Source organism: Curcuma longa, chromosome 4 (assembly GCF_044706935.1).
Source record: "Curcuma longa cultivar G26 ecotype Majalengka, Jawa Barat chromosome 4, ITB_CL_G26_1.1, whole genome shotgun sequence".
In the NCBI taxonomy this organism is placed as follows: Eukaryota; Viridiplantae; Streptophyta; class Magnoliopsida; order Zingiberales; family Zingiberaceae; genus Curcuma; species Curcuma longa.
The window spans coordinates 8,697,559-8,723,512 of record NC_133864.1 but is presented as its reverse complement, the minus strand read 5'-3'; the positions used below and the strand labels follow the sequence as shown (position 1 = coordinate 8,723,512).

The window sequence follows — 25,954 nt, the reverse complement described above, 5'->3', positions numbered from 1 at the left end:
TATTCGATAGGCTCATCATCAGGCCTAACCAATTCACCTAAAATTGTTGTCGAACATTATAAATAATCACATGATCAATTAATCTAATCACACTAGAGGAAACATGATTATCCAACAGGTGCATGCAAGTAGCTAGGGGCTGTCAACTTCCTTGTAGGTTCCTTCGTTGCAACCCTAGCTAGCTATATATGACATTATCTAGTTGGACCAAAGTTTATGAGATAAGCTTGCAATAATTAACCTAAGTTCTAGATCTTAATTAATCGTAGTACTCTCAAACTTTGATGATTAATGTTTAATGTTTAGTTGCTTGATGTTTTGAAATTTGGTAAATAGTTTTCATTAATCCATATATCCAAAGATCAGTTCCATGAGAGAATTAAGCTGAATAATTATGGAGCAGTTGCTGTGTTTACTTGGAGGGTGAGGTCAGATTATATTGAAATATATATATATATAATTAATTAATCTGAATAAAGTAAATTTGCTCATTGAATTATTAATTATTCTTTTCTAAATTCAACGATGCAAGTAGACAAGGGACTCTCGATCATTGCTCTTGCATTTCGCATACTCGAGCGTCGGTGATTGGACAATCGGTTGACGAGCAGCATGCAGCTAGCTTTCCCAAACCCTTGCCCTCCATCTCCATGCATAAATCACCCTCTCTCTCTCGGCTTCGCGGCCGCCATGGAGTTCGAGAGGAAGAGGAAGGACGGCGACGACGATGGCGAAGTCCTCAGCCTGGAGCTGGGCCTGGAGCCGCTGGCGAATTCGCCGTCGACGGAGCCTGCAGCGCGGGTCTTCGCCTGCACCTACTGCTGCCGCAAGTTCCTGAGCTCGCAGGCGCTGGGGGGCCACCAGAACGCGCACAAGCTCGAGCGGAGCCTCACCAAGCGCAGCCGCGAGCTCGGCCACAAGGACGCCGCTGGCTCCCACTGCTCGAACGTCGACGCTCGGCGATGGGCACCGGATAAGGCAGACGACGACGACGACCGCAGCTGCGGCGACAACATCGACTTATCACTCAAGCTATGATCCAACAGTTGCTCTATTTAATCTATTTGGATTGTTCTTTTCTTCTCCTTCTCTCTCTCTGTTTGCTCAATCTCTAAAGAACAATTTCTAAGGTTAAAATAATTATTACTATTAAAAATTATTAGGGGAATATAAATTAAGCTCATGGAAGAATGAAATATTTCTTATCCTAAATTATTTAATATTAAAGCCTCTTTCTTAACCCTTAGTACCCTTAGGGTTTCCAAGGAGCCTAGCTCCTCATTTAGTCCTCTAGCTATCTCTTTTCTCTTTTCTATTATTTAATGGATGCATATCTTTTGATTGGAATTATTGGTTGTTAGTGATCGACCTATCTCAAGGGTTGCAATCTTCCATTGGGGGAAAAAAAATACTTTCCTTGATGCATGTGTAAGGATCCTTTGTGATATAGCTTGAGGAAGAACACAGTACTATAGAACTAACTAGTTGCCAAAGAGAAGATTTTCATACATTAGCAAGTTCTCTCGACATATAAATCAATATCATTTACATGGATTTCCTTACCGTAATTAGCTGAACTATTATCTATTCCATATACTGGACTCGATAATATAACTAGACAAATTGCATGCATGTTTTCAATTTCATATGGACATACATATGCTAAACATATTAGATGTTTTATTATATTTCTCTCACTAGCCCAATTAAGAGATACTCCACTTGATGATAGTGTAATAAAAGGGAACTAATTAAATGAGGTTGGGTTGATCATCCTCAAGATTAGTCGACTCGAAGATTGGATATTTGAAAAAAGGAACTAAAAGCTATATAAAAGAATGTCAAAACTTGAAAAAAAAATTGTGGAAAATGAGAATGATTCTATCTCCAATTGTAGAAGAGAATGATAATATTAATGTTTTATTGGATTCTAGATATGCTTGTCCACGTATGTCCAAATATATAAAACCAGTTTGAGGATCTAAACTATTCCTAATTCCTTTATATGATATTGGCATGTTAATTAGAAGGATACCCTAATGGATAATCAATCTAAATGAAAAAGAATAGTTGATAATATCCTTAGTAATGCCTAACTTAATTATGATATCCTCAATCATTTAATGAAAATGCAAGTCATGTGAGGTGTGGAATTAGCATTCAATAATAATATTAGAACATAGTGAACATGGTGAATATTTGTACCCATGCGAGGTGTTGAATAGTACATTTAAGAATATAAACTATTCCTTTATAGTGCGATCAATATCAGCATTTGATTACAAAGATATCCTAATGGATAACCAATCCAAATTAGATATCTAATTTATGATGCCTCACTTATGATATCCTCCCTAGTGTAATTAAATTGTCAGTCATTATTATATACAATTTCAACCTAGCCTAGAAGGCTTCAATTCGATTGCTGAAATTGAGTTGTTCACATCTCCTAATCACTTGGCGATTGACTATAAGTAGACCCTGTGATTTACCTTCTTTTATATAATATGGGAATGGGCTATGAGGGGCATTTGGGGTGAGCATAATCACCTTTGTTACAATGAAGAATGGAGAATATTTTCGTGTAAAATTATCATCTCAAATTTTCCAAAAAGCTTATAGGAAGCCTCTAACTAACACTTTTTTTATTTGTCACTAATGAATATATTTTCACCCTAGTGATGGACAATATTTTCACGCAAAGTTATCAATGAATATATTTCCAACTTTAATGATGGACCAAAATGTTTTATCCCTAGTGATATTTGTGAATGTCCTAATTAACATAAACAAGATAACCATAAGTAGTAGTTGCACTTATTCAATGACCCATCTCAATCTCCAACTCTTGATGGAGAACTCGAAAAACTTCTCCAACCTTCATAGTAATTAGAATTTCATCTAATTGTAACAATCTTAAATTATTTTAGTAAGAACAAAGATTATACATGTCCTCCTCCCTAGCCTGATCCAACATATAATTTCTTACTACATTCTCATACACATGCAACAAAATTTGAGTCTCAAGTGAATTTAGCTATTAATTTTGTTTCCACTCCCACCAAATAGAGTTAAATTTATACACATTCAATTAACCACAACTCTATTTATACACAAATAGAGTTAAAGAAAAAAAAAACTTAAATTTTAGCTAAGCCATCAAACACCAAAATGCTATTTTTTCAATTATCTTTGGACCACAATGCTAACGTTTACAATTTAAAGCATTAAAATATTTTCTAACTAAATTTATAATTTTGTTCTAAATTAATAAAATTTTAACAATATTCCATAGCCTAACCTAGTGGTTTTGAATGCGTGGCATGTGGGCTTCAACCGGGCCGGAAAACCTCGGCCCAGCTTACATTTCGTACATCACAAATCACTCTATAAATAATCTTCCCCAAAACCTAAATCTTTAACCTCAAGCTCGCTGCCGCTCGGCGGCGGCCTCCTCTCCTCCGCCTCAACGACGGCTAAAGGCCTAAAGGCTAGAGGCATTCGCCGTTCAGGTGGCCGTCGGAGATGGTATCTATCATTTCTCATCTTGTGACCATTGTGTGATTCCATCCTTTATCTGTGCTTCCCTTTCAAGATCTCCCTCTCGGCTCCTACAAAGAGTCAAGCAGCAGGCGCCTGATCCATGGCGATAACCCTGTCTGCCGCATGGAGCCGATATCATTTCGCCAGGTGAAGATGGCTTTGGATGTATGTTGCATCGTCCATCGCCACAATAACTGGCAACATTCTCGCTCCAAAAATTTCAATTTTTTCAATTTTTTTTTATCTTCTTGATTTCTTTCAACAACCTTGATCCGGCCATTTATTTTGGCTTGTGATTGGGGTGGAAGAGCGGCATTACTTCAGACAACGGGGGCTTCGTTAACAAAGTAACAAGCCACCTTTTGCACGGTGCCTACATTGAAAGGTTGTCACACGATTGTGGGCGAGCCCTACTCCATTGCCGCCTGCAAATTTTGAACCGCCACATTTCTCGGTTGAGGCTCTGAAAGTTTCTCATTATTTCAAACGTTTTCAGTGCCTCTACGTCATCTTTTTTATGCAAAATCTTTTCATTTCATTATCGTTTGGCATCAGCTTGTCAAGCTCGTCAATTCTGTGAACAAATTCAATTTTTTTTCTTCACATTGCCACTACTTATGAATTTTATGTTCAACCATGATCATTAACTCTGGGCCTAAATCAGTGCACAGGACTGGTGTGATACTCGGGATACACCATCCTACGAATGCCTTTCTTGTTGATGACCCCAACAGGTATTTGCAATCCAAACTCTGCCTTACCTAGGTATGTTGAGGAAGAAGATTCATCAACTTGGTCGTCAAGTTTGAAGATAAAGACTAACATGAATATGATTCAAGGAAATCTTCTATGATTGTCTGTTTTGCACCCTCAAATCGACAGGTTAGGAGAATTGGCTAGGCTCTGAGAGGCATGCTCAACCGATGAGAATTTGCCAGACCTTTTCACCTTCTAGCCATTGCTCAACTAATGAGAATTTGTGAGAAGCATGCTCAACAAAAACCTAAGGCACAATATCCTACCACCAACCAACTTACACTAGACCAATGTTAAATGGTCGAACAATCTGCAAGAGTTCTAGGCTTCAGTTGTGACAAGTGGTTCTCATCTTGCCATGAGTGCTAATGTTTATTTGTGTTAAACAATGTATAATAGTTGATTTTCTCTTAACACTCTCAGATCAAGATCTCTCAATATAAGATATAAGATACATATAGATAGGATAACTAATTGTTGACTATTTTAATTAATGATTAGATAGTTAAGAAATAATGAGTCTGATTAAATAATAAATTTTAATTAAAATAAAATTATTCAATTAAATTAGAGAGTTTAATTATAGAATTACATAGCACAAACTCAAAATTGATTAAGCATTAATTAAATTTTAATTTAAAATTTTAAAGGTTCATATTAATTTTATAAGGATTTGTATTTTGATAATTTTTAAAAGGTTTAAAATCTTTTAAAAAGAAACACTTAATCTAGCTAACACAACAAAAGAATTACTGAAAATTCAAAATATCATTATCATAATATATTTATCCATATTGCAACATCATATCATTCTCTTAGGTTCTTTGAGATGATCATTTCATTTTCATTTTGTCATCCGATATAACTAAATAAAAAGGAAAAATAAATAAATAAATGAAGATCAACGAAGCACACCTCTCCTTGAGGCTTAAATCATAATAAGCAAAGCAGAGCAGAGCAGCAAACGACAGTCGAGTTTGGATTTTGATAGAAGAGGAATTAAAGATCGAAGAGGAAATCGACGCACAGAGAATTAATTACATTAAGAACGAGGCTAGGGCGAGGAGGTGGTACTGGTGGCTAGGGATGGGTGACGAGGCGGCGGGAGCAGCTGGAACACGAGTACCTGCGCATCGTCTTCAGGCACATCGGCAGGAAGCAGAAGCGGATAGCCTTCTCGACGTCGGTGGCCTCCACTGCGCCGCCGCAGTAGGGGCAGCTCCCGGGCGCCTTGTGCGTGCCCACCACCTTCTCCTCCGCGCCACAGCCCAGCGCCCAGCACATTTCCCTCGACTCTCACTCCTTCCGCTGCTGCCCCCGGCGGGATTCTTTCTTTTATTTATTTATTTATTTATGTTTCTATTTTAATATAAATGGAGGAGTTGATTTTTGGAGAGAGAGAGTGGGAGAGAGCGAGGAAGAGGAAACGAGTCAGTTTGCGAATTGCGTGAAGTAGTGACAGTGAGAGGCATGCAGAGCTGGTGACACTTGTCTGCGTTTGTCTTCTGTTTTTTCCCGTACATTTCGTCAGTCTGAATCACTGACAAAGTGGGAAGGCTGCATGCAGCATTAACGCACAGTAGGCAAACAAGTTCGACTCACTTTTTAACTTTAACGGTGCCGTTTTCATAAAAAAAAACATAAGCGTTCCATTATCTTACTTTGAGATTATTATCAGAGATAAATAAAAAAATTATTAAATTTAAATTCAGATTTATCTGATCTACTCGAGATGAGCTTGGACCGAGTTAGGTAGATCAAGCTGTTAGGAAAGATTAAACTTTTAGAGATGATCAAGTTGTTAGGGAAGACTGAACTGTCTAAGAAGGTTGAGTTGCTAAATTGGCCCGAGTGGCTTGAGTGACTTGAGTGGTAATCGAGTTGCTGATTTGAGATACCAAACAAGGAGTTCAAATTGTCAAACAGAGAGGTCAGAAAGGGAAGTGCAAACCTGTTAAGTTGGGAGGTTGGATAGCAAGGTGCCAAACAAGAGGCCAGGCAGAAACTCGTTGAACCGTCAAATTGTTGCGCCTAGAGGCCAGACAAGGTGTCGAACTGTCGAGCCTGGAGGTTGGGTAGAAGGTTGTCAAATTGCTAAGCAAGAAGCAGAGTTGTCAAGCTAAGAGGTGAGGCTGCCGAATAGGAAGGTATGCTATGTGTTAGACGTAATTTTTAAAAACTAGATTTGTCTGTTTTTTCACTGCTTAGAGGTTACATTGACTACTTTGGCAAACTGAACCATCCATACGCTGCCATCGAGAAAGTAAAGAGTTACGGATTTTGGATCTTGTAGGCAGCTGATAGACTTGGCATTTACTAGAGAGAAAATCTAGAAAGTTGTGGGCTTCATAAAAGAAGTACATTGAAGAAATAGACATGAAAGATTTCATACCCCACAATTAGAGCATTCATATAAGCAATGGTTAGTACCACATCAAATATTTCCCATGCAGTTGGAGATGAAAGATTCTTTCTTTCAAATTCGAAGAATAATCACTAGATTCTAGATTGTAGTTAAGTGGATCTTTAGATATTTTAGAAGTAAGGATTTAGATATCTACTTTAGGAAATTTATTTACTATATCTTGGTAATTATAATTTTAAAAGTGGATTACCATGTGTGCTAAAGTAGAATATGCTGCAACTATCCAGCTTTGGAGCCTAGTGCATTTGAAGAATGAGACGACCTTAATGGCGTAGTCAAGTTGCGGAAAGTAATCTGTAGTATGAGTCATAAGAGTTGAGAGAATGTATCCTTGAAAAAAAATAAATCCTAACTTAAATAAAATTCAATTATTAAGATAATCATAATCTGATTTCAATAATCAAGTGGACGTGATTCTAATCAACTAGTGAGATGAATTGATTAAGGAAATGACTAAGATTGATTAGATGTTTATGTTTGTGATTGAGTCGACTAGATAGTTACATATGCAATTAGTCAACTGATAATAAATTTCATTCAACTGATGCCTACTACAACCAAAAAAAAAGTCAAAAAAACTATTAATATGATAAAATTGTGTGCGACCTTCAGATAATCTAAGGACTATTGATGGTGGATTCAACTAAACTCAAATAACCATTGGCCAGCTCATATTGAAGTGATGGAGAAACTAATCAAATGATGATACATCCAATCAATCAATTGATCAACAAAAAATCAATATAATAGCATGGAGAACTAGAAGTGTTTGAAAGCTATATACATTAAAAAAAGGCTCAGCAATAAATCATAAATCATAAATAAGAACGAAGATTTGAACCATATTACATTAGCTTATTAGCAATTATAATATGCAAATTTATTAATATTTTTATTTCCACACACTGATTCTGTGTCACCTTGCTAAAGTTGAGTAACATACAGTTACAGAAAATAATAACTATTCACTCCTTTAACTATTCAGTTATCTATATACATCAATCCTAACAATACAATGTACTATAATATCTCAACTGAAATTCCAGGCGTTGAAGCGACAAAGGATATTGAAGTACTATGACATCTCAATTGAAATTCCATGTACTATTGTAGGGACAGAGAATATTAAAGTACTATGATATCGGAATTGAAATTCCATGCACTGTTGTAGAGACAAAGCATATTGACGTGGAGGACCACTAAATTAAGTTGTTGATCTGATATAAGTTAAAGCTAGAGTAGGTTCATGATGAGGAGAATAGTGTTGATCTTCTGCTGACAATGTCAAAGGTGCTTGCATTAGATATCCATGGTGTTGTGCATAGATGCAATGAAATGCTGATTAGTATTCAGTTGATACTAGATTGGCTGTCGAGGTTGGTTATTAAACATGGATTCTTTGGAATAGCATTTGATGATACGTGGCGTGAGCATATAAAAAGAAAAAAGAGAAATGCAATTTACAAATAAATAGGCGACAGTCTAAAATGGGGAACAATGTATGCAGTGGCATACTATTTAATTTATAACAACATAACTCCAGTGAAAATAACCACAATTAGAAGTATCTTAAAGTTTATTTTTGCAATCCTTGCAAGTAAATCACAAGACAACTTCGATAATGCAACTGCAGGCAGGAAAGGGAATTCCAGGGAAACATTGCTCAACTTCGATGACAAAAGTTGTTAAACCCTGACAAGAGGAAAATCAAATCCAGTGAGGTTCACGGCTACATCGAAGCTAACAGAAAATATGAGTTAGTTTTTTACACTGATGATACTTTGAGAGAATGAGAAAAGAAAATCTATTTGACTTTAACTAATCTGCAATTGCACATTATATATGAACAATAATGATGATTAATCAAACAAGTTGTGCTATGTGCATAAAAATATTTAAGATAAAACAAAGTTAATACCCGCAAGCAAGCAAGTTGTCACATTATAAAAGTAAAAAAAAAAAAAGACATGGATTTAGCTTCATATGCTTCTGCACATGCCGATGGGGGCTCTTTTCCACAGTACAACAGTCTACCAGCAAACCAAGAAAGTAACCCGTAAGGCTATTATTTGCAAATTACTTTGAGACAGTAATTGGCAAATTGGCATCACAATGATAGATCCTAATCATTGTTATCTTGTGAGAAATTTACATGGTATTAGTTGCAATGCAAATACTAATCGCTCATTTTCTTGGGTGGATGAATAGGAGGGTAGAGAGCGGATAGACAGGCAAAGAGATAAAAGAACACCCAAGTGTTTTTTGTATGTGTGTGTTGCAATAGTAAGCATTTATGCCAATTAAGGGGAGGAGATAAACTAGCCCCAAGCAAGCGAAATACAAGGAAAAGGCCGAATGCCTTAATCAATTCCTTAACATTTCTGATGGCTCTGCATTTGTAAACATGGAGAGGAATTTCTTGAACATTAAAAAACGACTAAAAGCTTCAATAATTTCATCATTGTCTAAAGAGAATTCATAATTTACTTCAAATTCAATGCAAAATAATGGATTAACTCTTTTCAAATCACAGAGCATAAGGATATATTCATAAAGATTAAAAGGTGCATAGCAAATGTACTTTAGAAGTCCTAATCAACCAAAAGAAACAATTTAGCAAAGAAAACACAAAAAAAAGGATCAAGCAACAAATATATCAATATATACACACAAGCAGTAATGGAAAGAGTGAGCACAGTGAAGATCACATACAAACTACACAGGCAAACATGATACTGAGGAAAAAAATTCAGTGTTACGAATGCACTGCAGAATTGCAAAGTGGCAGTAGAGCAGAAAAGAATGTGTCACCATCATGATTGTTAATATGCAACAGAATATATATTTTTTTCTTAAAAATTTATCAGGCATAAGTTAAGAAAATATTATTTCTTGGCATTTCATAATCTGGGGTGTCCTAGATAAAGTTTGAAAGGTAGGTAGGTCAATGTGACATAGACAAGATGAAGCCATAGGTCACAACTTCACCTAAAGTATGTTTATTTGATATCTCTTTTCTTTACTAGTAAACATAGGAAAAATAAGTTGCTTTCCATACATGTGCCCAATTAAAATGTGATATTATTGCATAATATATTATCACTTAATATCCTAGTATTCCATACATAGTAATGCAATACTATTGAATTTTAACCAATTTAAGTAGTCAAAAACCAAATTATTCATTGTATTTCCATCTTTGAACTAAAAAAATACTGTCAACATAGCATTATAGAAAAATGCAAAGTGGTAATTTCCAGACAATTACTAGATCCCATGGAAGACCAGAATCTAATATAAGTGACCAGTGGCCTCCCATTTTTAAACGTGAAGCTAATTTGACCAATAATTATAGATTCACTTTCAAACTTGAACTGGTCACATAAGAACAGCAATAAAATCAACCATAACCCATGCTATCAACATTCGTATAACCTAGAGCATCATCGTGATGTTCAACATTTAAAAAGTTGATCGTTATAATGAATCTATCTAGAAAATCCTCATTAACAGAACCAAATTGAATGTCTTTTACAAAAGCAATAGGCAAAACTTCACTTACCTGACGATGATAATTACAAGCAACAACTATTATCCCCTCTCTAATAAGGAATCATGGATGTTCCATAAGTTGTAAATCCTTATTGAAAATTCATTGACTTAAAAATATTAATCATCACCTGACGATGACTAAATTTTTTTAGCGGACATGTGATTAATTCGCATTAAACAAACATAACATACGAAACCAATATCACCAAACCTAGATCGATATGGTTAAAAATATTTAACAATCAACTGTGGAACTGCGAAGACCACAAAAAATTCAATGGGAAAGATCCCTTTTTTTTATAATAAGACATCGTAACGCATGATCAAACAACCAAAAGGGTAGCGTCTGACTCGACCTGGAGGATCGAAGAGGGAGGGAGACAGCAGCCACGACTAGTGGTGGCCGCCAGAGGCGTGCTGCTGCTGATGCTCGAGGTGGCGGCGCTCGTGGGGAAGGGCCACAAGGTAGGATATCACCATGCCGCCGATGATGACGTGATAGAGGGGCTGGATCGAACTGGTTTCGATGTACTTCTCGATGTAGCTATCCACCGCCTTGTCCGTACTGTTCTTGATGTACTCCCACGACAGCTTCGGCTTCACGTACGCAGGGAGATCCCTCACCTTCAAGCCCTTGATCTCGTTGTAGAACGCCCGTAAAGCCATCGGAGCACCTGCAAATCTGAAGCCCTAACCCTAGAAATCGCGATTACACGCAGCCTTGGAGAGCGGGGCGATTACGTGATTTGGGGGCGAGACTTGGGCAATATAAGCGACGATTGAGATGATCTGGGCCCAGGTAGTCCAATCTACAGCCCGGCCCATTTAAGTGTTGAGTTAATTTTAATCCATTCATACATGTGCTATTTATATATTAATGAATTATTATTTATAGGTTTATAAAAACTAATAATAAATATTATTTATTTTAATTATATATCATTATACTCCAATGCATATGGCTAATTAATTAGTGGTTCATAAAACATTTAATTTTAACTTTCATTTTGATTAACTGCTAATTATTTTTAATTTTTATGTATGTATTCACTTTTCTTTTGCATATGCATTCACACACCTTACCAACTATTCAAGTGCTGCCAATTGCACCAAAATTTCCTGCCAAAACTTTGAAGAAATCAATTTTGATAAAATTTAACGATTTTATATGCCCAACTGTATGAAGATAACACAAGGTTACAAAGTTGCTCAAATGTGGATCTACAATCCAAACTTTAAAATTGTAGATATACTATGCGAGCGGGCGATCATACTCAATTTCTTTCAGCAAAAGATAGAATCCGCTACTCTAATAGTTCCACACGATCGACTCCACGACCATCTGCGATCATACTCGGCTCCCAAACTTGTTTGCATGCGAAATTTCGAAGGAATATTGTGAACTCTGGAAGTTCATGAGAGGTCATACTAATGGTGGTACTTCTGGCCTTTGATGATCGTCCATGATCTGCAAAGTCAATGCAGTAAGGTATCAGACACCAATGGAAACTAAGCAAAGTTATATAACCACGTTGACTTTGCTGAATTGTGAGATATCGAAAGAGAATGTGTCGTCGTGAATAGGTCACAACAACACAAAAACCAAACAGAAAACTGTTGTTGAGTTCAAATTGGGCTGCATCATAGCATTCAGTGTCAAGCCGGCGCTGAATAGTACATTTGCGAGATCTTAGTGCAGTCAGGTAAGCTTTAACACTGTATGCTACAATCAAAGAGAATATCGAATTGCGCAGAAATTTACCAGATTCAAAGCAGTAGAAGAAGTAGTGGAAGGAAGTTGGTGCAGACTTACCTATAGAGTTGCTCTAACAACACAATCAATGCAATCTGGTGATTCAAGACCATAGATGATAATCGAATTGTCACATCTGCCCGTTTTCGCAACTGTGGCCCATGCCCATATGGACCACCGATGCAAAATGCAAGTCTAGTCGAACCCTGCAAGTACAAGAAGAAAATATTGAACTTCATGGAATCATTACGAGACTTGTGGAGCGTACAAAAATGCAATTGAGAAAGAATAAAATAGTTACTTCTATCGAATGACACATGAATATATATGCCTTGTGTGAAATGAAAAGATGGCAAATTACATTCTGGCTTATATTAGATTATTCTTCATGTTCATGTGTGCTTGGAGAGTGTAGCTTGGAACACAATTGAGAGGACATCATTCAGAAGGGTAGTGGCAAAGTTTTTGCTGACTGATGGCTGATGTAGCCCACTATGCATGAAATGAGAATCACCTTAACTCTTCATAAATATTTTTGTAAAAGGGTGTTGCAACATTAACTTTGAGAATTCAGTTATTTGCAATAATTTTCCGAGCTAACACTTCTCCTATTCTATCTTGACGGCATGAAAATTTTGCAGAAGCTAATGCTGATACAAATTCCTCCAAGAGATACATGATCTCCTTCTATGAAGATTCAAGATTGGAAATGTAATTTTTCTCAACCAAATAGTTTTGCACTAACATTTAGAAAAGCTGCTAAGATATGCAATACATTTATCACTACCATGTAAGAGGCAAGCACAAAGGTGCATACTTATGAATGTGTAAATAGAAGCAAGCTCAACATGTCACCTTTGGAATGACAGAATGTAGAACAATTGCAAAAGAGTACTAAACTTTCTGCATGAATACAGTTGTCTTTTCAATTTAGTCTTTTTTATCAAGTTCAGTTTATCAGGTAACAATAAAACAAAATGTTGCTGAAATACAAGATAAGGTACTTACTGTTCGCCCTCCATCCCCCACCAAATCAGCTAATTGCTCTGATCCAATATCTCTTCCATGCTCATCCAACACAATAACCTACTTCATTAGGATCAAACGAAATAAGTTCTCATTCAACACAACTACAAGAAATTACACAAAAATAGATAAATAATTAAATTTGACGTTGATTCCTATATTAACATTGTCCTCTTAGATTTTAATTACATTATTTGTTACTTTGGATAGAAGGCAAGGAGTACAATATTCTTTCTGGTTGCATTTGAAAATGACAGGGTAGTTTACACCATACCCAATCTTCAGGTTTGATTTGCTGCATAATAACATTGTCTTCAGCATCAATCTGAGCTTTCACATTGCTGTGGTACATGAGAAACATCGAACTTATAGCAAGAGTAACAATTCAATAACAGCACCTGAATAAGTTTTAATTTTTTTGTGTAAGAAAAGAACAAGTCCATCGGGAAATTCCTATCCATAAATAATGAATTAAATCACACATCACCGGCCATAAACCATAAGATTTGCTTACAGGACACAGAAATTGGTAGCTACTAATTATTCAAGAAAAGGATTCATTACATGTTGACATCTCTCTCTATTTCTACAACAAATACAGATCCCTTGAATTGATCCTACTCCCCAACACATTAGTCTGTTGGATTTATGTCCCTAAAAAGATGGGTAAATTTGGGTTACTTGGGTTGAGCCTATTAAGTGACAGATATGGAAGTGTGCCTATCTAGATATCTTGTTATCTATTTGGATAGAGACACGTGCACCATGTGAATCATGTCAAATAGTCTAAATGGCTTGTTTGAATTCGATCAGGAGATGAAGAAGCTAACAAAGCTGAGGCTAGACTCCCTCTTTTCCCTAATCCAGTTGTCTCAACCCATTATGCATTTCTTACTAGTAGACGGATAGGAACATTGAACTGCGCAGCAATTGGATAACAACAAAATTTGTGAATGACGACGATCTTCAATTTACTTATATACATTTTTGTTTCATATTGCCCATTTTTGATGTATATAATCAATCTTGTTGCATAGATGAACAAATACTCATCTTCAGAGTAGCATTGGCGATCTAGTGCGTACCTGCTACCTTTTGGATTAGACTTCAAGTGTATGTCCTCGACGCAGCAATAGTACTTGAGCTTCTCCATGTACTCCTCGACCAATAGTTGTACGCCTCGAGATCTCTTCTTGCCGACTGTCAATATTCGTAACGGAATTGTTCTCTTCAAGCGAAAATTTATGCCAAAAGAGAAAAGAGGAATAAGAAACTCAGAAAAAGGACCAATGTTCGGTATTAGAATGGCCCAAATGCCAAATCCCAGAGAAAGAACCTTCGGAGCAAACAAGAGGAGCTGACTTACGATTGCTTGGCCGGAGTACTTAGATTTCCTAGCTGCCGGAGGGAATCAAACACGAAGAGAAAGAACTATTTTTTAAAAAAGGATTTTTAGGAGGAAATGAGAAGGAGAAATCGGTGGCAAAAAGGAAATAGGCGAAACGATCGAACCTGGGGGAATGGAGGCAGGGTTGCTGTTCTTCAACTGAGTCGAGAGAAGAGCAAGGCTTTGGCCCAACAGAGAGACTTCCATCTCGCCAAGTCGCGAGGAGCGAGGGCTCTCGAGGAAGCTCGGACGACCAATTTTAAGGGCAGTTCCTGCAGTTTTCATTTCAGACCTTGCTGTTTGAAATTTCACAATTAGAATCAAAGTTGAAGTCCGATTTGAACATGATGTAAAATAAGGGACTGTTCGTCAAGAATAAAGACCCTCGTTCATCCTAATTCCTGTATTCGATTCGATTCAAAGAATCCCCTTCGATTCGTCGAAATCTCACTGATCTTCCTCCTACATCAAGGGCGATCGCTCATGGGCGATTATCCCGATCAAGGAGAGGACGAAAATTTCGCATCGTATCATCAGGAATGGGCCAAGTATGCATCTACTCCAATTTTCCTCCATTTTTGGGTGATTCTTATCATGCAAAATGACAATTTCAGTCTACTCAGAGCTCAGGAGTCGCTCAAGGAACGGCTGGTCCTTGAGGATGATTTTTCGTGGGGAATATCCTCTCAAGAATCGCCTTCAGAGGGTGGGTCAGCAAGGGAGAAGCTAAAGTACATCGGCGGTGTTGATATAAGCTTCTTAAAGAAGGATCCTTCGTTGGCGTGCGGTGCTCTCGTGGTGCTCGATTCTGATACTCTCAACGTTGTGCACGAAGAGTTTGATGTTGCCCGCTTGCAGGTTCCTTATGTTCCTGGATTTCTTGCATTCAGAGAGGTATTGGCCTGTCTGCTGTTAACAATCTTATCAAAATTTTAAATTATTGAGGCTATACCTAATCGCTCGCAGATGGTAGCTTTGATATTCCTATTCATAATCTCATTTAGTGTACCTATGTGGGCTTGTTTAAACACTCAATTAATTATGTTTTATAAGTTCAAAGGCTTAATGATGAATTAAGAATTACTTTTATAAACATATCATTAGGAATAGTTTACAAATCCTATTTAAGTAAGAGAATTTCTTTCTTTCCTTTTTGATAAACAAGCTTGAAAAGAATTTTGAGCTCGAATTGGATTTGACTAGCCTTTTGGCAGAAAAATTGAATGCCCAAGTTTGGTTTGGCACATTTGCATATTTGAACAACTCAAGCGAACTCGCTTGAGTCCACTTGAGTGGTTGAGCTAAGTTCAACTAGGTCCAACCCAAACATAGTTTTTAAGTGGGAACAATCTATTTTCTTCATTTTCTAGGCCATGTGTCAGATATTGCTCAAATATGGATCCATGTAGATCTGCCTCAGTGAAAATCCATTTTTACATGTAACACCATTTTGTCTTTTGAATATATGGGAAATTTGGAAAAATTGATTAGCTCGATTGAGATCATATCTCCATATCATCAATGTGTCATATAGTGGTCAAGAAATGTTTTATTTTTGCTTTTTGACTCATGATTTCATCCTTGGAGTCAGATGATTCTACCTTTGTTCACTGCCCATATTTTGGAAAAGTAGGCATCCTAAGGCAAACAAAATTTGTTGCACATTTTGCATTAGATACTAAAACTATCAAAGGAAGTTCTTTATAGACCTTTCATCGGATCGCAGGATATCAATGACTTATTTGTTTGTCCCTTCTGTGAATCCTGTGTCTTATTATGATGGAAGAACTCACTAGTAGGACATTTTGTATGACATTTCTTATCATCAGTGTGTCATATAGTGGTCAAGAAATGTGTTATTATTGCTTCTCAACTCACAATATCATCCTTGGAGTTAGATGATTCCGTCTACCTTTCTCACTGCCCATATGTTGGAAAAGTTGGAATCCTAAGACATGTATTTGACAAAATTTGTTGCATATTCTGCGTCAGATACTACTATCAAAGGAAGTTTTTTATAGACCTTTCATCTCATGATATCGATGACTTATTTGTTTATCCCTTCTATGGATACTATGGCTTGTTATGGAAGAACTCATAGGTAGAACATTTTGTAAGACATTTCTTAGCCATAGACCTTGACATGGGTTACTACAACTACTGAAACACACTATACTTTTTTCATAACTATAACTTTACATTCCCACATCTTGGAATTTATGAGCCCTTGGTTACTTAATAAAAGAATGATGAAATGATTCTAGGCCAAAGGATTTTTTGAAATGCGGGATTTCGGAAGGTTATCTCATGTTCATTGCTTTAACCTTGTACAACAAATAGTCCATTTGTTATTTATCCCATAATCTCGTACATTACTAGAGACAAACTATACCAATTTCCCAAGATTTGTTAAGAAAGATGAGAACGACAATACAAAAGGCTTATGAATTGAATACTATAACAACAACAATAACCAAACCTTATCCCACTAGGTGGGGTTTACTATATGGATTCTTCTACGCCATTGGTCTCTATCCCCTACTATATCATCATTTATATTTAAATAAATTCTATCTTATTTCATTATTGCTAACTAAGCTTTTTTGGTCTTCCTCTTTCTTGTTTGATATGAATACTTTTCATAGTTTCACATCGTCTAATTAGAGCATTTATTATTCGTCTAAATAAATATTCGTACCATCTTAAACATGCCTCTCAAAGTTTTTCCTGAATAGATGCAATATTTATTTTCTCTCTAATATTTTTATTTTTTATCCTGTCCATCTTTGTATGCCTGCACATCCACCTTAACATCCTCATCTTTATAACTCTCATCTTTTACTCGTATGCTCGAGTCATAGCTCAACATTCAACTTCATATAACATAACAGATCTTACTGTCGTTTTGTAAAACTTTCTTCTTTCTTTTAAGTCTTAGAGACATTTTACGATAAAAAGAACACCTGATGCTCTTCTCTATTTCAATCATCATGCTTGTATTCTATATAAGACATTTCTCAATCTCTTTATCCTTTTACAAAAATATTTCTAAATATTTAAAGTTCTCAATTATAGACAACTAGTTATCTCCTATCTTAATAATTGTCTTATTATGTCTAATATTGCTACACTTAAATTTCATATATTTTATCTTTACTCTATTAAGCGTAAAAGTTTTTACTTCTAGTGTTTTCCATCAAGATTTGAGTTTAGCATTTACTCCTTTACGTGTCTTATTTATTAAAATAATATTATCTGTAAATAACATACACGATGGTATCGCATCTTGAATGTGTTCAGTAAGTTCGTCCATGATTAGTGTTAAAAGATAGAGACTAAGAATTGATCCTTGATGTAACCCTATCTATATGGAAAAACGCTTCAGTTAATTTGTCTGAAATTTTTACTCTTATCATTACATCCTTATTCATATCCTTAATTAATTCAATATACGTTATGCTAACACCTCTCTTTTATAGAATTCTTCATATAATTTCTCTTGGACTCTATTATAAGTTTTTTCTAGGTCGATGAATACCACGTGCAAATCTTGCTTTTGTTCCCGATACTTTTCAATTAGTTGCCTAGAAGATATAAAACTTCTATTGTTAACCTTCAATACATAAATCTAAATTGATTTTCGATCACCATAGTCTTTTCCTTAGTCTTTTTCTATCACACGTTCTCAAAGTTTTATGGTATCTTCATTAGTTCAATACCCTTATAATCTATACAATTTTGTACATCTCTTTTTGTTCTTATATAAGGAAATTAGAGTACTTACCTTCTAATTTAATATTTTTTCATTTTCAATATCAGGTTGAATAACTTTGTAAATTATTTAATACCTTGTTTCCCTAAATACTTTCATACCTCTATCGAAATATCTGGTCCAATTATTTTTTTCATTTTGCATCCTATTTAAAATTTATTCTACTTCTGAAGTTTGAATTCTACAATAAAAATTTAAATTTCTATATTGATTTGACCTACCTAAATTACTTAAGTTGTTCACCTAAACCTTCATTAAAAAATTGATGAAAATACCTTTTCCATCGCTCTTTTATTTCTTCATCATTTAATAGTACCATATTGCATTCATCTTTAATACATCTTATTTGGATAAGATCTCTTATCTTCCTCTCTCTCGCTTTAGCTATTTTGTAAATATCTCTTTCCCCTTCTTTTGTATCCAATTTTCAATATAAGCGTTTAAAAGTTTCATTTTTGACCTCTTTTTTGGCTATTGTATACTTTTTAAAGTTTTTCTCGTTCTTATAAGTGTATAATTCCTTATAGGTGTTTTTCCTTCACTTTCTCCAGTACTTTGTCATTCCACCACCGAGATTCTTTATTTGATGGAGCACATCCCTTTGACTCATCGAGTACACTCTTGGCTACTACTTTCAAATTTAATGTCATCTTATCCCATGTCGTATTCAAGTCGCCGTATATTTCTCCTAATACTTGTTCTTCTACCCTCTCCTTAAATATGTTTTACTTCCCCTCCTTTAACTTCCACTATTTAAGTTTAGGAGTCGTATATGTTTTTCTTCTATTGATACTATGCTTGAGGTGTATATCCAACACTACTAACCTATGTTGGGTAGTTAAGTTTTCTTCATGGATGACTTTACAATCTTACAAATCTTTCTATCATTCTTCCTTATGTCAATTTACGACTTATTATTCCTGCTTTTGAAAATGAAAGTGTTCTTTTCTTTTCTTGAAAAACATATTAACTAATTTAAGGTCATATGTATGTTATCATAAAATCTAATATAGTTTTTCCTTCTTCATTTCTTGTTCCAAACCTATAACCCCCATACACCCTATCGTATTCCTCATTTTTCACTCCCACATGCCTATTTAGATCTTTTCCTATTAAAATCATTTTAGTTGGTGGAATATTTTGTAATACCTTATCTAGGTTGTCCCAAAATCTAGATTTGATGTTTTCATCTAATCCTACTTAAAATGTATATATGTTAATTATATTAATAGTTTCTTTCACTGCCCTATCTTGAGAGCTATATGTTATCCCCTTTCTAACTACTCCTATTACTTCATCCTTTAGCGAACTATCTACAACAATACCTACTCCATTTTTTTGTTTTACTTCTTTCTGTGTACCATAATTTAAAATCCAAATTATCTATCATTTTTGCCTTCTCTCTTACTCATTTTATCTCTTGTACACATAAAATATTAATTTTTCTCTCAATCATCGTATTTTCTATCTCCATTGCTTTATCAGTGAGTGTTCTTAGATTTCATATTCCAAATCTTAGATAATTAATTTTTCTATAATATTTGTTCTTAGCAAGTATATGGTGTGAGAGCTCTTACATATTTAACACTACAGCCAAGTCCTCATGGAGATGTAACGGTCCTTGCCGAAACATTATTGTCAGATCCTATAACGTATTCCTTCTGGAGAACAACCTAGCATTAGCACAATAGTTTGATAGATCCATTCATTAAACAGTTGTTTGAAAATCAATGTTGGCCAACAACCTAATACGCAACCCTCACCCTTTTTCATCCAGGCTTGGGACTAATATCGGCAGGTTTAGGCTTATGAATTGAATTCAAAACAAATATTAGTCAATTCTATTGGAAACCATCTTAGTCTGACAACTTCGCAATTATGACGTTCACTCTTTGATTTTTCAAAATGATCATTCCATAAGATGTGTATATTGGAGTTGTGAATCATTTTTTTGTACTATTGTAGGCACCAATACTTTTGGGTCTTCTCGACAAGATGAAGTTCAACGCTCATCCTTTCTATCCCCAGGTGAATTTATGATTACTTTAGCCATTAAACAAGTCATAAAAGGTTCAATTGTTTGGATATTATTTGTTAAATAATCTTGTGTAAATTTTTATACTCTTGTAATTTTAATTGTGCCTATGTAGTAAAATGTCATTCTATTCAACAAAAACAAAAAAGCATTTCCTTGAAACACCTCATCTAAAAAGTTAGAATATTAGCACATATTAGGAAAATAACCTTTCCTAGAAGTCTTCAACTGCACATCTAATTTTGGATGCTCATGGTTTAGAAAGGTAACTGTGTCATTGTATCTCTTGGTTCTCTTCTTAAAATAAAATATCAATTTAGTAGCAAATGAAACACTCCAAGACAATAGAATGCTTGATCATTCTGTATTTCTGTTAACAAAAATTTAATTTTCAACCAGATTCTTTCATTGCATATCAGATGAGCTCACGACAAGATTCTTATTTTACAATTCACTGGTGGTTTTCTTTCATTAACTACCATACAAGTGTCTCCAAAATTGCTTTATCCAAGAATCATTTTGAAGTTATGAATAGAAGAGCATAACAGTAGCAAAATTTTGAGATGAACGGTTTCTCAGTAGAGCTGATTCATATCATTTTTTGTCTGAATGAAAATTGAAACTTTGAGCCACTTAAGACTCTCGCTTATCTCTATGTTGGCAGTTACTGATGGTTGATGGCAATGGCTTACTTCATCCTCGAGGTAAGTTCCATCTCTTTCCCTCGTTTTATATGCACTGCCTAGTCATCTTGATACTTCCTAAGTATCATTTTTTTAAGAGCTAGTATTAGCATCCAGTCATTTTAAATAGATTCATTCATGGTATCTCATTCCATTCTGATTGTTAGATACAGTGTACCACATTTCAAAGCATCTAAATTTGCTGAGTTCTTTTCTTTTGGCCACACGTAATCATAAATTGTAATGGATTTTGAGGTAGAGTATCAAACAAACGAAACTCAAAATTTTCATTTGGTCCTTGAATAAATGCAGTGTCATTTGCATTATTCTTCTTTTTTCCTTTGTTTTAGGTGTGAAAGTTGTCTTCAGTTTCATTAATCCGTTTTGCTACTCATGCTCTAACCTAGGTCTTGGGTTAGCTTGCCATCTTGGTATCCTGGCTAATCTTCCCACCATTGGGATTGGAAAAAATGTAAGTAAATAAAAGCTTTCCTCTTTTTCTTAGGGAATATTTCATTTCACCTCCCTCGATTTATCTCTTTCTTAATCCTCCCCAAAGTTTAAAAATCATCAAAATGCTTCCTTAAAATTTCAAATTCTTATCATTTTAGTTCCCATCTTTTGACTCTTTCATTTAATGGTGGCAAGCATGTGACATTTTTTTATTAGAGTTGAAAGTATTCCTCTATATTATTCTATTAGAGAAAGTAACAATAAAAAGGACTCAATTTTGAAAACATTATGGGGCATTTTGACATTTCTGAAGTTGGATGTAGTGCACAACTATATTTAAGTTTTATGGAAAGCAATGCCAAACTCTTACCACCATGTACCAAAAGAATTATACCTATAGCACCAAGATTTTCAAAGACAATTTCAAGTGGTAGAGGGTCTCAAGTAGTAGAGGTCGACCCACTAATAGCACCTAGGCAATAGGTGAGGCCTAGACATTAAAATAATATTAAAATAAGATTGATATTAACATTAGACATAACTAATCTATATATCTAACAAAATGAATTAATCTTTCAAAAAAAAGTTTGCAATTACAAGTAAATAAGTGATAATTGATTGATAAATAAATTATAACAACAAAATACATCATACTTCCTGTTGCAACGAAGAAACATATAGATAGAAGAAATAAAGTAGAGAGGAGGAGAAGATGGAGAACACACTTTGAGAAGAATGCAAGAAGAAGATGGTTGGAATTGTTCGTCGGCTTCACTAGGATGTCCTTGAGGGTGTGGCGTTGAGTGAAAAATCAAGGCTTGGATGATTTTTTTAAGCAAATAAGGGTGGGGTAAGGTTGAAGCTTTAGGGCTTATTCAAGTGAATTCGTTTCTATACTAAATCAAAATTTTAAAATAAACATATGCTTGGACCCATCATTTGGACTGCATGGGTTGCCTAGGCAGACTGCCTAGATTGCTTTTTGTAAAAACTGCCTAAAGAGGACAATTTATTGACTAGGTGAAAGAATCCCCTTCCAACTTCCTAAGTTTGTAGAACAATGTTAACACAAAAAAAATATGATCCTTCCTACATGATAGAGCTATTTTTGGTAGACAAAGTAGGTCAGTACTTAAGGAAATTATGGTGATAATGTCATAAAGCACAAGGATCATTTGATATGAAAACTTTAAAAAGGAATATACAAAGTACACAAGCTCTTTCCTTGTAGATTTACAATACTACAATGGAAACATACCATGGTTATTATCATACCATGCGAAATTTGCTTGTTGTATAACATAAATTTATGCTATTTTACCTTGGGTTCTAATTGCATTAAATCCTCTAAAACCTTTCTCTTCTAATGTACATTATATCAGAATCTTCACAGAGATATAAAGTATTAGGACAAAAAGGGTAAAATAATTTTCCTGAACTTTTCATAATATGTCTTGATTGGATAAATTAATCATGGATAGGAAAAAAAAACAAATTGACAATAGATGTATAAACTGATCTCTTAAGTGTGCTGAGAAACATTATCACTTAACCTCTATTAACTTCTCCAGTGCTGAAATTTTATTTTTTTGAAAATTCTTGGTTAGTATCATTATTCTTTTCATTATATCATTACCTTCTTTCCTAGGAGAGTATCCGTGGTCTTTGTCATAGTGGTTCTTTCAACTGGGTAAGGTAGCAATTGTCAACCTTAATTGACTTCTCTATTACCTGATAGATATGGCCTATTAGATTAAAGATAAGATGAAAAAGTTATTAAAAATCTGGTTGACTTTCGCTTGTTGGTACACAGATAGGATTATCTTTGGGCTGGAATTATTCATCTAGGACATGGTAATATTTTATTTCCCTAAGAATTTACTTGTAATTTGTTGTTGTATTCTTCAGTTGCATCATGTTGATGGGCTAACTCAGTCTGAAGTGAGGCGATGCTTCAAAGATAGTGGAACGTGTGACAAGGATCCGATACCTTTGATTGGGAAGTCTGGAAAAACATGGGGAATGGTAAGAGATATTGAAGTCCATACTAAAAAGTTAAATATTCGGCAAATCCCTGTTTATGTCATTGTGTTTTATGATAAAGAATTAGTGATTGAAATGTAGAGGAGGTTCTTATGTGATTATTGTTTGTCCCTTGGCTAAAAGAAAAAAATTACAAGATTGCAACATTTAGATATGAATTAAGATATTAGACTCGTCCCTTCAAAATAATTATATTAAAAAATAAATGCAATATAGATGAATGTGTGAGATTATTAAAAAGTAAAATAAAATATAAAATTATATTTGCCCAAGAACATTTAGATGTAGTTCCCATAGATAATAAATGAAAAAATATATTGAAATGGTATTGGACTTGCTCAAAAATGACTTATAGTTTTTGTATCTTAATGAGTTAAATCAATTAGAATTGGAGATGTAGAAGGTAAAAGGAGATTAAAAAAAAAAAGCTTTAGCCAGTGTAATAATGAAAATATTAATAGTAAAAATAACTTTGCATTGCGTTCGATTTAACCATGTAGACAATCTATAAGTCTTGAATGTATTGCAGATCTTCTAGCTGGTACCTTACTGAGAATTTTGTCATTCTGGTAGATATAAATGCATCTGACAACATTTTTCCTATTCCAGCCAGACCTTACAATCCAAGGAACAATAGCAGTCCATCCGTGTTTAGCAGTCAACAATTACTTTATTTTCTCGACAGCCATGCATATTAAAAACTAGGAGTGAGTTAGATTAGGAATACATAATGTGGAAAGGATAAACAAGCACGTCAACCATCTTCAATGACATGCCACTCAGTTATTTGAGCTTATAGCACTGGAATTTGGAACGTAACAAAAACCATGGCTATGGGGAAAAAAAGAATGTGTGGATCCACAGCTGCTTCAATCTACTGCTAGGTAGACTGTTCAGCTTATGTCTTCATCCCCATCTGCTCTGTTGTGTATTGTATGGAATGGTCATGGATGGTTCTTGACCGTTGAGATTTTACTAGATAGGAACACCAGCTTCATTATGCTTGTTTAGGCTCCAGGCAAAGATTTTGTTTTCTAAGACTCACTATCAGCTATGCATCATATGACAGTCAGTGGACTTCTAATCAGGCTCATGGAGGATATTCCCATCTGCTCTATGACATAATTGGCTTCATGGAATTTATATTTTTTAGGTTGCGCTAAGAAGACGGCATGTCATATACGTTGTTATTTTGGCATCTAATATCATTGAGAATTTCCTAAACTACTTCTCTATTACCAGGCAATGCACTCCAGTCATTCCTCATCAAAACCTATATATGTGTCAATTGGTCATCGGATATCGCTTGGCTCTGCCACAATGATTGTCAAAGCCTCTTGCAAATATCGCATCCCTGAGCCTATTCGACAGGTAAGCTCCATTATTTTTTTGTTAATAATGAACACATCCCATATGGTTTCTTCCCAGATGGAATGAACAAATATTTAGTTCCCAATGGGTTGTTCACAATATTTATTTTCAAACCAGACGCGTTAAAGAAAATATTTTCTCGACCATGTAACTCTATTGGTCAATTAGATTAAACATCTGTGTCATTACTCTAAGTTATTGTTAGTGTGGACTAACATTTCTGAAGCAACCATTTCTTGAATATCTAAGAGATCTTGTTTTCGGTTTGCAGGCTGATATAAGATCGAAGGTATTCCTTCAAAAGTTTGAAGGAGTAACCAATTTGGTAAAACCATCTCACTGTTTGCCTTATTCTTAATTCCTTCTGGAAACTATTGAGATATTATGCAAGCTGTTTGTTTAAGACTACTGTTTTACAGTCTTAACACTGCAATGTACCATCTTCATTCGACTCTGGCGCAAAATGCCGTTCAGTTTCTGATGGATTGTGGATGGCATGTTAATCGTAGAGAAAAATCAGAGTGCAAATTCCCAACATCAGCAAACAAAGAGGAATAGTATCATTGCTGGTGGTTCTTGTACGTCAAAGTAATTTCTCTTCATTTTCTTTAGCATGCTAATTGACCTTGTTCATCAAACACAGGAACCACCCTGCGTTCAAAGAAACCACAAGAGCCCAAGTTTTGTTGATACATTGTAATCTCCCTTCTGTTGTGAACCACAATTTAAATTAAAAACTGACACTTCTTTTATAGCGAACACTATCCACCCAACCAACCTCGGTATTTGCATGTTCTACTAGTTGCTCATGTTCCTGCAATCGTTCTAGGTACATTGCATGCATGAAGATGGACTTGTCAAAAAATTTTATAAAAAATGTGTTTAATTACAACTACATCTACATTGTCATTGAAACATGGATGCTTGCATAATAAACTATGTGGATTGCTTAATAACTATGCGGGTTGTCATTTGCTCATCTTGAACATTCATGATAGACAGACCGTCTGAAGGCATGAGGCTATTTTATTAAAGATAAGTGACAAACAAACTGATTCTGTTGTAATCTAATTGGTTAGGATATTCGACTGAGATACATAATTCGAGTCCCAGGCAACGGAATATTTGTTTTTTTTAAAAAAAGATAATTGACTA

The 25,954-nt window shown here is 35.1% G+C and overlaps 5 protein-coding genes and 1 long non-coding RNA gene across 10 annotated transcripts; 3 read left to right on the top strand and 3 right to left on the bottom strand.

The window, feature by feature from the left end:
* The first annotated feature begins 690 nt into the window (after nucleotides 1-690).
* Nucleotides 691-1,038, top strand: LOC141827034 (zinc finger protein 2-like). The gene has a single exon (XM_074714316.1). It carries the CDS (start codon nucleotides 691-693, stop codon nucleotides 1,036-1,038), a length of 348 nt encoding a protein of 115 aa, XP_074570417.1.
* Nucleotides 1,039-3,440: 2,402 nt separating this feature from the next.
* LOC141828577 (uncharacterized) lies at nucleotides 3,441-4,713 on the top strand. The gene is made up of 2 exons (XR_012601778.1): nucleotides 3,441-3,528; nucleotides 4,208-4,713. It is a non-coding gene; the product is annotated as an uncharacterized LOC141828577 (long non-coding RNA).
* Nucleotides 4,714-5,379: 666 nt separating this feature from the next.
* On the bottom strand, nucleotides 5,380-5,583 carry LOC141825935 (uncharacterized). The gene has a single exon (XM_074713192.1). The coding sequence runs from the start codon at nucleotides 5,581-5,583 to the stop codon at nucleotides 5,380-5,382; it is 204 nt and encodes a 67-aa protein (XP_074569293.1).
* A 2,574-nt stretch (nucleotides 5,584-8,157) lies between these two features.
* On the bottom strand, nucleotides 8,158-11,004 carry LOC141828083 (uncharacterized). Its single transcript, XM_074715442.1, has 2 exons — nucleotides 10,633-11,004; nucleotides 8,158-8,416 (listed from the first exon to the last, which is right to left on the bottom strand). The coding sequence occupies exon 1, from the start codon at nucleotides 10,940-10,942 to the stop codon at nucleotides 10,670-10,672; it is 273 nt and encodes a 90-aa protein (XP_074571543.1). The 5' UTR covers nucleotides 10,943-11,004; the 3' UTR covers nucleotides 8,158-8,416; nucleotides 10,633-10,669.
* A 448-nt stretch (nucleotides 11,005-11,452) lies between these two features.
* Nucleotides 11,453-14,657, bottom strand: LOC141828259 (putative RNA methyltransferase At5g10620). 2 transcript variants are annotated; one of them, XM_074715657.1, is made up of 7 exons: nucleotides 14,568-14,657; nucleotides 14,422-14,453; nucleotides 14,141-14,283; nucleotides 13,330-13,396; nucleotides 13,038-13,115; nucleotides 12,090-12,235; nucleotides 11,453-11,744 (listed from the first exon to the last, which is right to left on the bottom strand). In XM_074715657.1, the coding sequence occupies exons 1-7, from the start codon at nucleotides 14,647-14,649 to the stop codon at nucleotides 11,705-11,707; spliced, it is 588 nt and encodes a 195-aa protein (XP_074571758.1). In that variant the 5' UTR covers nucleotides 14,650-14,657; the 3' UTR covers nucleotides 11,453-11,704. The 2 variants fall into 2 exon arrangements, with proteins under 2 accessions (XP_074571758.1, XP_074571759.1); XM_074715658.1 differs by lacking the exon at nucleotides 11,453-11,744 and adding an exon at nucleotides 11,777-11,999.
* A 208-nt stretch (nucleotides 14,658-14,865) lies between these two features.
* Nucleotides 14,866-25,544, top strand: LOC141828095 (uncharacterized). Of its 4 annotated transcripts, none has more exons than XR_012601735.1 (9): nucleotides 14,866-15,336; nucleotides 20,180-20,242; nucleotides 20,914-20,953; nucleotides 21,340-21,404; nucleotides 23,294-23,410; nucleotides 24,671-24,799; nucleotides 25,071-25,124; nucleotides 25,219-25,377; nucleotides 25,443-25,544. XR_012601735.1 is itself a non-coding variant. In XM_074715457.1 (9 exons), exons 1-9 carry the CDS (start codon nucleotides 14,926-14,928, stop codon nucleotides 25,222-25,224), a joined length of 810 nt encoding a protein of 269 aa, XP_074571558.1. In that variant the 5' UTR covers nucleotides 14,866-14,925; the 3' UTR covers nucleotides 25,225-25,544. The 4 variants fall into 4 exon arrangements, 3 of the variants coding, with proteins under 3 accessions (XP_074571558.1, XP_074571556.1, XP_074571557.1); XM_074715457.1 differs by having other exon boundaries at nucleotides 14,866-14,990; nucleotides 15,066-15,336; nucleotides 25,219-25,544; XM_074715455.1 differs by having other exon boundaries at nucleotides 25,219-25,544.
* Nucleotides 25,545-25,954: the final 410 nt, after the last annotated feature.

What these genes read in the sequence shown, in the direction of transcription:
- LOC141827034 (XM_074714316.1), top strand. Translation starts at nt 691, where the DNA reads ATGGAGTTCGAGAGGAAGAGGAAGGACGGCGACGACGATGGCGAAGTC.
- LOC141825935 (XM_074713192.1), bottom strand. Translation starts at nt 5,583, where the DNA reads ATGTGCTGGGCGCTGGGCTGTGGCGCGGAGGAGAAGGTGGTGGGCACG.
- LOC141828083 (XM_074715442.1), bottom strand. Translation starts at nt 10,942, where the DNA reads ATGGCTTTACGGGCGTTCTACAACGAGATCAAGGGCTTGAAGGTGAGG.
- LOC141828259 (XM_074715657.1), bottom strand. Translation starts at nt 14,649, where the DNA reads ATGGAAGTCTCTCTGTTGGGCCAAAGCCTTGCTCTTCTCTCGACTCAG. An exon ending in TCTAATCCAAAAGGTAGCAG is followed by an intron (nt 13,397 to 14,140) that starts GTACGCACTAGA and finishes CATGTACCACAG; the next exon opens with CAATGTGAAAGCTCAGATTG. An exon ending in TGGGGGATGGAGGGCGAACA is followed by an intron (nt 12,236 to 13,037) that starts GTAAGTACCTTA and finishes TTGTACTTGCAG; the next exon opens with GGTTCGACTAGACTTGCATT.
- LOC141828095 (XM_074715455.1), top strand. Translation starts at nt 14,926, where the DNA reads ATGGGCGATTATCCCGATCAAGGAGAGGACGAAAATTTCGCATCGTAT. An exon ending in TGGCTTACTTCATCCTCGAG is followed by an intron (nt 20,954 to 21,339) that starts GTAAGTTCCATC and finishes GCTCTAACCTAG; the next exon opens with GTCTTGGGTTAGCTTGCCAT. An exon ending in TCCCTGAGCCTATTCGACAG is followed by an intron (nt 24,800 to 25,070) that starts GTAAGCTCCATT and finishes TTCGGTTTGCAG; the next exon opens with GCTGATATAAGATCGAAGGT.